The following is a 12,664-nucleotide window of genomic DNA, read 5'->3' as shown; positions in this document are numbered from 1 at the left end:
TGGTTAAACCCAGGATGGATCGTAGGCAGGACAGCCTGAATGTTTCTAACCGGCGCAGATATTAGAGGGCTCTAAACGTCGCCAGCGTTGAGAAGGGAGTGCAAAACTTTTGCTGAGAAGACCAGAAGCTGTGTGCGGGTTGACAGACCAGGTAGCTTCTGCACAGCAGCGTTACGCAGTCGATGAAAAGATAATGCCGCTCGACTGATTTGGAGACCTCTGCTGCATAACCGGAGCTGGTCATGAGCACACTGCCCAGGGTAAGGGAACTCCTCCACTTTTTCCACAAACCCATTAAACACAGACTCATGCATACAAGCACACACGAGTATACAAACACGGACACACACACACACAAGATATGCACAACAGACACAGACACATAGAGTTAGACATAAACACACACTCATAACAAACAAATACAAAGATCCCCCATACAGTCTTTAACAGACTGTCGGGGCAAGTGCTTTAGCGAGCATGACGCACAAGCGGGTGAGTGGTCACACGCCTGGCTGCCTTTGTCTCCCCGGTGCCGATGTTTACACGAAGTACCAGGTTAGCATTTAAGGCTGAGTCGACCTACAGGGGGACCAGGACCGGTTTTATATATTAATCACTGATGTTAGCTGTAAACGCAAATTGAGCGCAGGTCCCCGGTTTCAGAGTGCAGTGGGCTAACCCCTGCGCCACCCCTCAATTCCCCTCACACAGAGCCACACGCACAATCACAGGTGCACAATCACAGGTGCACAATCACAGGTGCACAATCACAGGTGCACAATCACAGGTGCACAATCACAGGTGCACACCTGGACGCACGCTACCTGTACGCGACGGAGCTTGGGGCGCTACCTCCGCTCGCCATGGCGCAACATCAACACACTCCCCCATCACCCCCCCCCACTCCCTCATCACGCCCTGCACACTCCCCCATCACCCCCTCCCACATCACCCCCTCCCACATCACCCCCTCCCACATCACCCCCTCCCCACATCACCCCCTCCCACATCACCCCCTCCCACATCACCCCCTCCCCCATCACCCCCTCCCACATCACCCCCTCCCACATCACCCCCTCCCACATCACCCCCTCTCACATCACCCCCTCCCACATCACCCCCCTCCCACATCACCCCCTCCCACATCACCCCCTCCCCCATCACCCCCTCCCACATCACCCCCTCCCACATCACCCCCTCCCCCATCACCCCCTCCCACATCACCCCCTCCCACATCACCCCCTCCCACATCACCCCCTCCCACATCACCCCCTCCCACATCACCCCCTCCCCCATCACCCCCTCCCACATCACCCCCTCCCACATCACCCCCTCCCACATCACCCCCTCCCCCATCACCCCCTCCCACATCACCCCCTCCCACATCACCCCCCTCCCACATCACCCCCTCCCACATCACCCCCTCCCACATCACCCCCTCCCACATCACCCCCACTCACCCTTCACCTCCTCCCACATCACCCCCTCCCACATCACCCCCTCCCACATCACCCCCTCCCACATCACCCCCTCCCACATCACCCCCACTCACCCTTCACCTCCTCCAGACCCCCCCTCCATCTCCCCATCGCATCAACTCCACCCCCACCCCTCCCCTCTATCCAGCCCCTCCCCTTCATCCTCACCCCTCTCAGCCCTCGTTGCTTAACAACAGCGGAAGAGACGCGTCCCGCCGTGACCATGGAGACAGCTCACGACCCCCCCCCACAACCCGGTCCCTCCCCTCCCCCAGCAGCCCCGCCCCTCAACCATAACAACACGGGAAGAGTGGCGGTGATGATTCGGTCTCTAACGACTCATCGACTCGCATCGATTATCACGGCCACCATGCGCACACTTCAGTCAATCCACTGCTAGATGAAGGCCACCCCACGCTGCATAGCCAAGGGGGGGAGGGGGGATGGTTTGACCATACTTCTCCACGCTGGGCAGTGGTGCGGATTGGTGAATAGGGCCGGGAGGTGGGAGCTCAGGACTGGTTCAGATGTCACTCGCCACTGATGTGAGACGTGTTCCGAAATCGATCTCGGCTCGCTGGGTTCATATCGCAGTGCGCTAACCACTGCGCCACCGCTCCATTCTCACGTTCGCGATCCAATCGCGGGAATCCTCGAGTTGTACATTATGCAAATTAGATGTACTGTATGTTGTTATTTTACAAAAAAATTATGTTCATATATGATAATCACGGAAAGGAGCGGTGGCGCATTGATTAGCGCACTATGCTACGAGCCGGGCCACCTGATATCAATTCCTGGTCAGTGGCGAGTGGTATCTGCATCGCTCTCTATAAGTGGATTGACACAGGGGGACTTGCAAGCCAGAGGACACCAGTTCCACTCCACCTCCCAGTTCGGCAGTCGACGCAATGGGACGCGTTTCTTAAATCCCCTCCCCCCACCCGCCTCCATCTGACCAGCTGTACAAATGGGTTCACTGCAGTTAGTCGATCGAGACGACTCCTGTCTCTTGTAAGACGTAGCCTACTATTCCAGTGCGGAAGAGTAGGCCAATGACACCCACCGGAGGGGATCTCCAGAGCTCCCGAGCAGTAGAGGTCCTTCCGCCAACAGAGGCGTGAGCAGTTGCGGGGCTGCGCCTTCGCCGTCACCACGGGCGTATAGCCGGAGAGCGATCTGCGTGCTTACCCCAGAAAACCTCACCGAGTCTAGGGACTGTTTCTCAGCAGGGTGCTGCTGCTACTGCGTGAACCCCGATTGAGTGATTTGCAGGCGATCATTCCGCTCTGGGATGTTGATGAAGTATGGTCAAACTATCATCCCCCTGTGCAGCGTGGGTGGCAAGGCCACCGTGCAGCAGAATATTTCACAGTGCGTTCACCACCCGCAGTGTTAACCAGGGCGGCCGCTCGATTCGAACCGCGAACCTCTTACAACGACCAATTGACCCCGCCAGCTGTGCGTCCGTGGAGTGGGCTGGAGAGCACTCGCCAAAAGCGCATGGCAACTTCAGCGGAATGTGATTTCATTGTGTAACGACCTGGCTCTCTCGCCATCATTCCCCTTTCAATACGGTGCAGGCTGGGCACAGACACAAAGGCCCCGAACGCCAAGCGGCCAGCAACAAACAGCACTTGCCAAAGTTGTAACAGATACGAGTGTGACACGGGTCTTGAATTGAGCACCATAATTATTGTAAGAGCTTGTGGGAGAACAACGATGGAGCGGTACGAGGGAAGAAGCAGTAGTGAAATGAGCCGTAGTGTGGCGAGTGGGTGGGTTCATGGGCGGGGGTGAGTGTGCAGTTTGTGAGCTGCAGTGTGGTGGTGGTGGACGAGGCGACACAGTCAGTGTCTGGCACAGACCGTGTCGAGGACACGGCTGGAGGAATCAAAGAGTGACGCTCACGGGAACAGTAACCATGGCAATAGCTATAGAAGAGTGACGAGGAGGCGACTGACTGCCGCTGAACGAGGTGGCCAAAGGAAAACAGAACGTCATATGGATTATTGAATCGATCTGTGCGGAGCTTTGAGCGTTGGGTTCTCCGGTTTCCACCCCACACGAAGCCACCAGTAGAAGTGGGCTCACTGCAGTTCGTTGGAATGCATGGCCAAACGTCCCAGCATAATAGCAGCATCCTCCTGATAAGGAGCCTTGAGACTCAGCGAGGATATCCCACAGAAATGCTTAAATGCAGCCGTGATTAAATCACAGCCGTGTCCAACAACACGGGGGAGTTTGGCCAACAGGTACATAGGTTCACACAAGGGAACACGATAAACACAAGGGAACACACTACACGCAAGACAACAAAGTGTACACAAAGGGACACAATGTACACAACGCTCACACACGAGTTTCAGCTTTGATGAATGGTGCCGTGGGCTCAGGGGTGGGTGGGTGGATGAGTGTACGGCTCCGTGCTGCACCCCCACGCTCCCTGTCTTCACACACCCAGCAGTCTTCTCTTCCTCCGTGTGGCTGGTGTCGATGCAGGGCATCGACACCAGCCACACGGAGGTGGTCGAGCCACACGACCGCGTCAGGAGCAGTGGCGTAGTGATCCGCTGCGACGTCTCCTTCGGGTTTGCGGATCGGGCGTCGTTATATGTCGCTCCGTCTCTGTCCTGGATGACCACTAATGGAGAGTTTTTAATGTTCCATTTGTGCATCGTCAGGTACCCGCATCTGATACCGTGGTTTGTGCGGTGGATGCGGCTTAGAGTGGACCATGAGCAGCTCCGTGGGTTCTTTAGAACTCCAGCTCCCCACGCTTCATCGGGGTTGAAATGTGATTGTTTAAGGTTAAGCGCATTGGTCCAAAGGGGCTCGCGTGACTTCAAGCCATGGCGATGGCTGTTATGGAAGTCCTGATGAGTAGGAGGGCAGGACAAAGCGTGGTGAGGTATGGTCAAATAACCCCCACGTCCTGTACAGGGTGTGGGGACTGTCATCCAGCAGTGGATCGCAAGAGAAGCTGCACATGTACATGAAAACTCCTAACAGCCTCCACAACCATCACCATCGTCACCAAAGGCAAAGGCGCCCCGTATAGCCTTAACAGACTGCTGCGGCAAGTCCACGGCACGTGAGAGGGTGTGTGGCCAACCCCACGCCTGGCAGCCTTTGTCTCCTACAGTGCTGATGTTTACACACCGAGTACTCATTTAAGGCCGAGTCTACCTACGGGAGACCCAAGACCAGTGTAGATATTCAAAAATGTTGATGGTCGCGAGCAGGAACGAAACTCGGTCCGGCGGGTTAATCGCACAGTGCGCTAACCACTGCGCCACCGCCCCCTCCACCGCCTCCCCCCACCCACCCCAAGTTAATTCACAATTACCCTGTTCATTCATTAATGAGTCTCAATCCAGAGCTCCCACACAGCGAATTATCATCAACATCTCTCCCCGCGTCGCTCTCTCCCCGTGCATCCCTCTCTGTCCCCGTGTCTCCCCCAACACGCGTCTCTCACTCTCCGACTCTCCCCCCGTGTCTCTTCCCTGCTCCCGTCAGCTCAAAGCACAGATCACGCGTCTACCACGCACATAAAGACCAACACGCCCTCCCTGCAATGTAGCCTTCAACACATTGTTGGGGCAAGAGCTGTCAGCGAACACTCGTACACGTGTGCACCCGTTCCCGTGTAGTACCCTCCCCCCCCCCCATGTACCCCCCCCATGTACTCCCCCCCCCCATGCACTCCCCCCCCATGCACTCCCCCCCCATGTACCCCCCCCCATGCACTCCCCCCCCATGTACTCCCCCCCCCATGTACTCTCCCCCCGTGCAGTCACCCTCCCCGTGTACCCCCCCCCCCCCCACGTGCACCACCCCCCCGTGGACCCCCCACGTGTACCCCCCCCACGTGTACCCCCCCCCACGTGTACCCCCCCCCCACGTGTACCCCCCCCCCACGTGTACCCCCCCCCACGTGTACCCCCCCCCCACGTGTACCCCCCACGTGCACCGCCCCTCCCCGTGGACTCCCCACGTGTACCCCCCCACGTGTACCCCCCCCCCCACGTGGACCGCCCCTCCCCCCACGTGGACCCCCCCCCCACGTGGACCCCCCCCCCACGTGGACCCCCGTACCTGTCGTACGCCCATCTGCTGTACGCGAGGCTGCGCGCTCCAGTCCCCGTTTCCATGGCAGCTGCACGGAATGTGAACCGGTGGCGCAAGGAATGCGAGCGAGCCCTCCCTTCTCTCCCAGCTCTCCCTTCTCTCTCCCTTCACTCTCCCTTTTCTCTCCTTTCTCTGTCCCAGCTCTCCCTTCTCTGTCCCAGCTCTCCCTTCTCTCTCCCTTCTCTCTCCCTTCGCTCTCCCTTCTCTCTCCCTTCTCTCTCCTTTCACTCTCCCAGCTCTCCCTTCACTCTCCCTTCACTCTCCTTTCTCTTTCCCTTCTCTCTCCTTTCTCTCTCCCTTCACTCTCCCAGCTCTCCCTTCACTCTCCTTTCTCTCTCCCTTCTCCCAGCCCTCCCTTCTCTCCCAGCTCTCCCTTCTCTCTCCCTTCTCCCAGCTCTCCCTTCTCTCCCCCTTCTCTCTCCCAGCTCTCCCCTCTCTCACGCAAGCGACACACTCGCTCAGCTCTCCTTTCTCCCAGCTCTCCCCTCTCTCTCCCAGCTCTCCCCTCTCTCTCCCAGCTCTCCCCTCTCTCTCCCAGCTCTCCCCTCTCTCTCCCAGCTCTCCCCTCTCTCTCCCAGCTCTCCCCTCTCTCTCCCAGCTCTCCCCTCTCTCGTCTAGCTCCGACGTCTTTCCCACCCAGTTTCTGCCTGCACTCTCTCTCCGTATCTCCCAATTATTTCGAAGCACGCTCTCCCCTTCTACCAGCTCCCCCCTATCTCCCCGTACCACTCTCTCTCTCTCTCGTCCTCCTCTCCCGCACTTCTGCTCCACGCGACTCTCTCTCCCCACACCTTCTCTCTCCCTCTGTGTCTCTCCTCTCCCTCTGTCTCACCCCAGCTGTCTCTATCTCTCCCCTATCTCTTCTCTCTCCTGTCTCCCCCTGTGTGTGCGCGCGCGCCTTTACTTGTCTCTCTCCTCTCTCTCTCGCCACACAAAAGAGCTCCTGGTTCTCTTCCGGACGCGCGCTGGGGGCGGGGCCGCGTGTGGAGCGGGGGAGGGGAGGGGCGATTGGGGGATCCCTGTCTGGACTCAGCGCCGCGCCAGTGCGGGGAGTGGAAGGGAGAGGGGGCGACAGAGGCAGGAAGGAGTTAATGAATGAATGAGTGAATGAATGACGGAGAGAAGAGGGAGAGTTCGATCATGAATGAGCGAACAGAGGGAGTGAAGTGCGGACAGCGTGATAACGAATGAGTAATACTGAAGGCTGGAAGAGGATGGGATGCGATCCTGAATGAGTGAGTGAATGAGTGAGTGAGTGAAGGAGAGAGGAAAAAAAGAGAAGTAAAAAAAGAGAGGAATGGTGATCATGATGAATGGAGGGAGAGAATGGCGTAGATAGAGGGGGGAGGTTGTATGATTAATAATTAAATAAATCCACCTCGCGTCAGCTGAGCGCCCCCTCCCCCACTCCCCAGGAGAAGGGAGGGAGGGAGGGGGTGAGGGCCGCGGCTGAAACTGGACCCTTATCCGTGGACGTGGAACACGGGAGGGGGGTAGAGGGGGTGGTGGGTAGGGGAGGGAGGGAGGGGGGTAGAGGAGGGAGGGAGGGGGGTAGAGGAGGGAGGGAGGGGGGTAGAGGAGGGAGGGAGGGGGGCAGAGGAGGGAGGGAGGGAGTAGAGGAGGGAGGGAGGGGGGTAGAGGAGGGAGGGAGGGGGTAGAGGAGAGGGGTAGGGGGAGGAAGTTCTCCCAACTTTTCAACAGCGACTCAAGCGATGCTCTGTGGCCCCTCATGCAGGATCCTTCACACCCCCTCCTCCCCACCAAAAACACAATAAACTCCGCAATAATCGCTACGAGCCGCGAACACAAACGCATTGTGTCCCCGAGCCTCTGCCCCCGCTTCTCTGTTTGCTCGGTGCCGCTGTGCTCCCGTATCTGTGTTAGTTTGTCTCTGCCTTTGTGTCCCCGTATTTCAGGTGTCCTCCCATGACTCTCTATGTATCCCCGTGTCTCCCCATGACTCCCTCTGTCTCTCCATGACGCTGTCTCCCCGTGTCTCCCCATGACTCCCTCTGTCTCCCCATGACGCTGTCTCCTCGTGTCTCCCCATGACGCTGTCTCCTCGTGTCTCCCCATGACTCCCTCTGTCTCCCCGTGTCTCACCATGACTCTCTATGTACAGTGAGGGAAAAAAGTATTTGATCCTCTGCTGATTTTGTACGTTTGCCCACTGACATATGATCAGTCTATAATTTTAATGGTAGGTTTATTTGAACAGTGAGAGACAGAATAACAACAAAAATCCAGAAAAACGCATGTCAAATTTTTTAAATTGATTTGCATTTTAATGAGGGAAATAAGTATTTGACCCCTCTGCAAAACAGGACTTAGTACTTGGTGGCAAAACCCTTGTTGGCAATCACAGAGGTCAGACGTTTCTTGTAGTTGGACACCAGGCTTGCACACATCTCAGGAGGGATTTTGTCCAACTCCTCTTTGCAGATCTTCTCCAAGTCATTAAGGTTTCGAGGCTGACGTTTGGCAACTCAAACCTTCAGCTCCCTCCACAGATTTTCTATGGGATTAAGGTCTGGAGACTGGCTAGGCCACTCCAGGACCTTAATGTGCTTCTTCTTGAGTCACTCCTTTGTTGCCTTGGCCGTGTGTTTTGGGTCATTGTCATGCTGGAATAACCATCCACGACCCATTTTCAATGCCCTGGCTGAGGGAAGGAGGTTCTCATCCAAGATTTGGCGGTACATGGCCCCGTCGATCGTCCCTTTGATGCGGTGAAGTTGTCCTGTCCCCTTAGCAGAAAAACACCCCCAGAGCATAATGTTTCCACCTCCATGTTTGACGGTGGGGATGGTGTTCTTGGGGTCATAGGCAGCATTCCTCCTCCGCCAAACACGGCGAGTTGAGTTGATGCCAAAAAGCTCCATTTTGGTCTCATCTGACCACAACACTTTCACCCAGTTGTCCTCTGAATCATTCAGATGTTCATTGGCAAACTTCAGACGGGCATGTATATGTGCAGCCTTGAGCAGGGGGACCTTGCGGGTGCTGCAGGACTTCAGTCCTTCACGGCGTAGTGTGTTACCAATTGTTTTCTTGGTGACTATGGTCCCAGGTTCCTTGAGATCATTGACAAGATCCTCTCGTGTAGTTCAGGGTCGATTCCTCACCGTTCTCATGATCATTGCAACTCCACAAGGTGAGATCTTGCATGGAGCCCCAGGCCGAGGGAGATTGACAGTTCTTTTGTGTTTCTTCCATTTGCGAATAATCGCACCAACTGTTGTCACCTTCTCACCAAGCTGCTTGGCAATGGTCTTGTAGCCCATTCCAGCCTTGTGTAGGTCTACAATCTTGTCCCTGACATCCTTGGAGAGCTCTTTGGTCTTGGCCATGGTGGAGAGTTTGGAATCTGATTGATTGATTGCTTCTGTGGACAGGTGTCTTTTATACAGGTAACAAGCTGAGATTAGGAGCACTCCCTTTAAGAGTGTGCTTCTAATCTCAGCTCGTTACCTGCGTTGAGGCGTAAATGACGACTCGGAGGCAGATCTTCATGTAGGGGCTTGCGCCAGTTGTTTTACATAAGACTTCTCTTCGCACACGACTCCGTGTACTGCCCACTCACTGCCTACACTCCACACCCCAGGGGAAGGGTACTGGGGAGGTCCCTAGCACACCCACAGGCTCCCCGAGCCTGGTGCTCATTTCCCCCTACCCTGGGTCCCAACTCCCAACTTCACACGTTCCTGGCTCCCCGCAACGACCCCGAACACGTCACAGGTCCCAACCTAAATATCCCAGGGGGACATGATGTCACCATCCCGCCCCCTGTGCATGACGTCACCATACGTTACGTCATCGTACCGGAGGCGAGCGTGACATGACGTCACTAACTACTACTCTACACCTGTATAAAAGACACCTGGGAGCCAGAAATCGTTCTGATTGAGAGGGGGTCAAATACTTATTTCCCTCATTAAAATGCAAATCAATTTATTACATTTTTGACATGCGTTTTTCTGGATTTTGTTGTTATTCTGTCTCTCACTCTTCAAATAAACCTACCATTAAAATTATAGACTGATCATTTCTTTGTCAGTGTGCAAATCAGCAGGGGATCAAATACGTTTTCCCTCACTGTACATAGAGAGTCATGGTGAGACACGGGGAGACAGAGGGAGTCATGGGGAGACACGAGGAGACAGCGTCATGGGGAGACAGAGGGAGTCATGGGGAGACACGCGGATACATAGAGAGTCATGGGAGGACACCTGAAATACGGGGACACAAAGCCAGAGACAAACATGACTTACCGTGTCTTCCCATGACTCCCTCTGTTTCCCCATGGCTCCCTCTGTCTCCCCATGACTCCTTCTGTCTCCCCTTGACTCCCTCTGTCTCCCCATGACGCTCTGTCTCCTCGTGTCTCCCCATGAATCCCTCTGTCTCCCCGTGTCTCACCATGACTCTCTAGGTATCCCCGTGTCTCCCCATGACTTACCGTGTCTCCCCATGACTTACAGTGTCTCCTCATGACTTACCGTGTCTCCCCATGACTCCCTCTGTCTCCCCTTGACTCCCTCTGTCTCCCCTTGACTCCCTCTGTCTCCCCATGACGCTCTGTCTCTTCGTGTCTCCCCATGACTCCCTCTGTCTCCCCGTGTCTCACCATGACTCTCTATGTATCCCCGTGTCTCCCCATGACTTACCGTGTCTCCCCATGACTTACCGTGTCTTCCCATGACTCCCTCTGTCTCCCCATGACTCCCTCTGTCTCCCCATGACTCCCGATCTACCCATGTCTCCCCGTGTCTCCGTCTCACTCGAGTTGAGCTGCAATCCGCTTGAGTCACCGCTCGCCCACGCGGGCACGGTAGCGTGCAGGGCCGTCGGGCACGATGCAGCACACGGCGATGGGCTAGGAGACTGTGGTCACAACAGAGTGATGTTGAGGGGAGTGCTGTTCGCGAAGCCGTCGGTGTTGTGGTCGTCACCACGCCAGGTCAGCCCCCCTCACCGCTTGAGTCACCACCAAGTGGCGATGTCCATGCACCGAACCGGGTACGCATTTGTTTGTTTAGGCTGAGTCGACCTAGGGGAAAGGTCCAAAACCGCTTCAGGTAAAATCAGTCATCCGCGACCGGGAATCGATCTCGGGGCGCCAGGTTTAAAGCGCAGCACGCTAACCACTGCACCGCCACTCCCCAGCAATGCGCGTGCACCCAGCACACAGGGAAATGGCCTTGTCGGGTGCACGAGGGCGTTGTCAAACAGGCAGACCTCGCTTAGCGCTCAAGATGCGTTCCTGGAGAAGTGAGCGCTTATCGAATCCGCGCTAAAAGGGGTCACTATAACCATTGATTACACGTAGGGCGCGTTCACGCCAGTGTTATTTATTTCGTATGAGCAATCCTGCATCGTGGTGGGTTCACAGAGTTTACGTGCGAGACGAGGGTGCTTTGTGGTCGGAGGGAATTTGGATGCGACGAGTGAGGGTTCCATCCCCACGCCTCGGAATCATTCTCTGTCCCAGCGAATCTCAGGTCTCTGTGTCAGGAGCGTGCTGCTACATTGGGATGTTTGACCCAGCACGTGCACATACGAGGGGGTAACGTTCTAAACTCTGCACAGATAGATTCAATAATCCATTTGCTGTTCTGCTTTCTTCTGGCCTCTTTATGTCAGTCGTCACCTTATGACTCTTGTGTAGCCACTACCTTGGTTACTGTTCCCGTGAACTTCACTCATTGATTCCTCGACCCATCTGGAGGAGCCGGTCGATACCAGACACTGTGTCGTGCCACACACCACCACACGACTGCAGGTCACAACAACTCACTCCCTCACCCACTCACTCACTCACCCACACACACTCACTCACCCACTCTCTCACACACTAACTCACTCACCCACTCTCCCACACCCTCATTAACTCACTCAATCACCTACTCACACTCACTCACTCACCCACTTTCTCACACACTCACTCCCTCACCCACTCACCCAGCCACTCACTAACTTACTCCCTCACCCACTCTCTCACACACTAACTCACTCACCCGCTTACTTACCCACTCACCCACTCTCCCACACCCTCACTAACTCACTCAATCACCTACTCACACTCACTCACTCACCCACTTTCTCACACACTCACTCCCTCACCCACTCACTCACCCACTCACCCAGCCACTCACTAACTTATTCCCTCACCCACTCTCTCACACACTAACTCACTCACTCACCCGCTTACTTACCCACTCACTCACTCACCCACTCTCATACACTAACTCACCCACCCTCTTACTCACCCACTCTCTCATACACTAACTCACCCTCTTACTTACTCACTTACCCACCACCACACTGCAGGTCACTTCACTTCTCCCTCTGCTCCTTCCCTCACACCGCTCAACCTCCTCCCATCGTCTGCTCCCCAAGCAATAATAACCCTGCTCAATTAACAAAAACGCGTCAGACTTTTATCTGTTATAACTCTGACAGTGCTGTTTGTTGCTGGCCGTTTGGCGTTTTGAACCGAGGGACCTGCGCTCAGTAACTGAGACGAAACGATATATGTGGCAGAATTATTCCGTTAATGATGCTGCCACTCGTACGTGAAGTTATTTGGATTATAATAATTATTTTTTTGGCACCAAAGTTGTGAAAGAGCTTTTCAGAGATACATAACAATAAAATGTATATTGTGTGCGTATAAATGCCAAATTCTTGTTTAAGCTCGTTCAAGTTTATATCATTGAGCCCGGTGAAAGGTCAAGAAGCCAACAGGGACCCTGGGCGCTGGGCTGCTGTCAGGAGAGGGCGATGATTGCTGCTCTGCGTCAGATCCCAATTGAGTCATTTGCGGTGTAGATTTTAAAATTTGGCAACATCCTAGCCGTGACGCTGCGACACGCAGCGGCCTTGCCCTCGTGAGTGGCGCCACGGGACCTTTAACTTCCACTGCGAGAGAGGCGGGCGGCGCGTGGTGTCATTGCAGCTGACACCACATCGCAGTATTCATCGGGGCGGCCTTACATTCGAACCGTGCGCCTCTGCAACGAGCGTAGAATGTGCGACCCCTAGGCCGGCGA

General features: G+C 55.4%; 1 protein-coding gene across 2 annotated transcripts in view; it reads right to left on the bottom strand.

Annotated features, from left to right (window-relative positions):
- LOC116945660 (tubby-related protein 3-like) overlaps positions 1 to 12,664 on the bottom strand; it is a 35,532-nt gene that overhangs the window by 15,915 nt on the left and 6,953 nt on the right. The window contains exon 1 of one of the 2 annotated variants that reach the window (XM_032960188.2): positions 5,580 to 7,035. The exons of the other annotated variant lie outside the window; for it this stretch is intronic. Coding sequence (XP_032816079.2) covers positions 5,580 to 5,635 — 56 coding nt within the window. The 5' untranslated portion in view covers positions 5,636 to 7,035. Of the gene's footprint in view, positions 1 to 5,579; positions 7,036 to 12,664 lie in introns of those variants that run through there. 2 annotated transcript variants of the gene reach the window in all.

Source organism: Petromyzon marinus, chromosome 24, assembly GCF_048934315.1.
Source record: "Petromyzon marinus isolate PM22_M1 ecotype Great Lakes invasive population chromosome 24, UKy_Petmar_22M1.pri1.0, whole genome shotgun sequence".
NCBI lineage: Eukaryota > Metazoa > Chordata > Hyperoartia > Petromyzontiformes > Petromyzontidae > Petromyzon > Petromyzon marinus.
The sequence above is the reverse complement of the archived record's forward strand: the minus strand, read 5'-3'. Positions and strand labels throughout refer to the sequence as shown.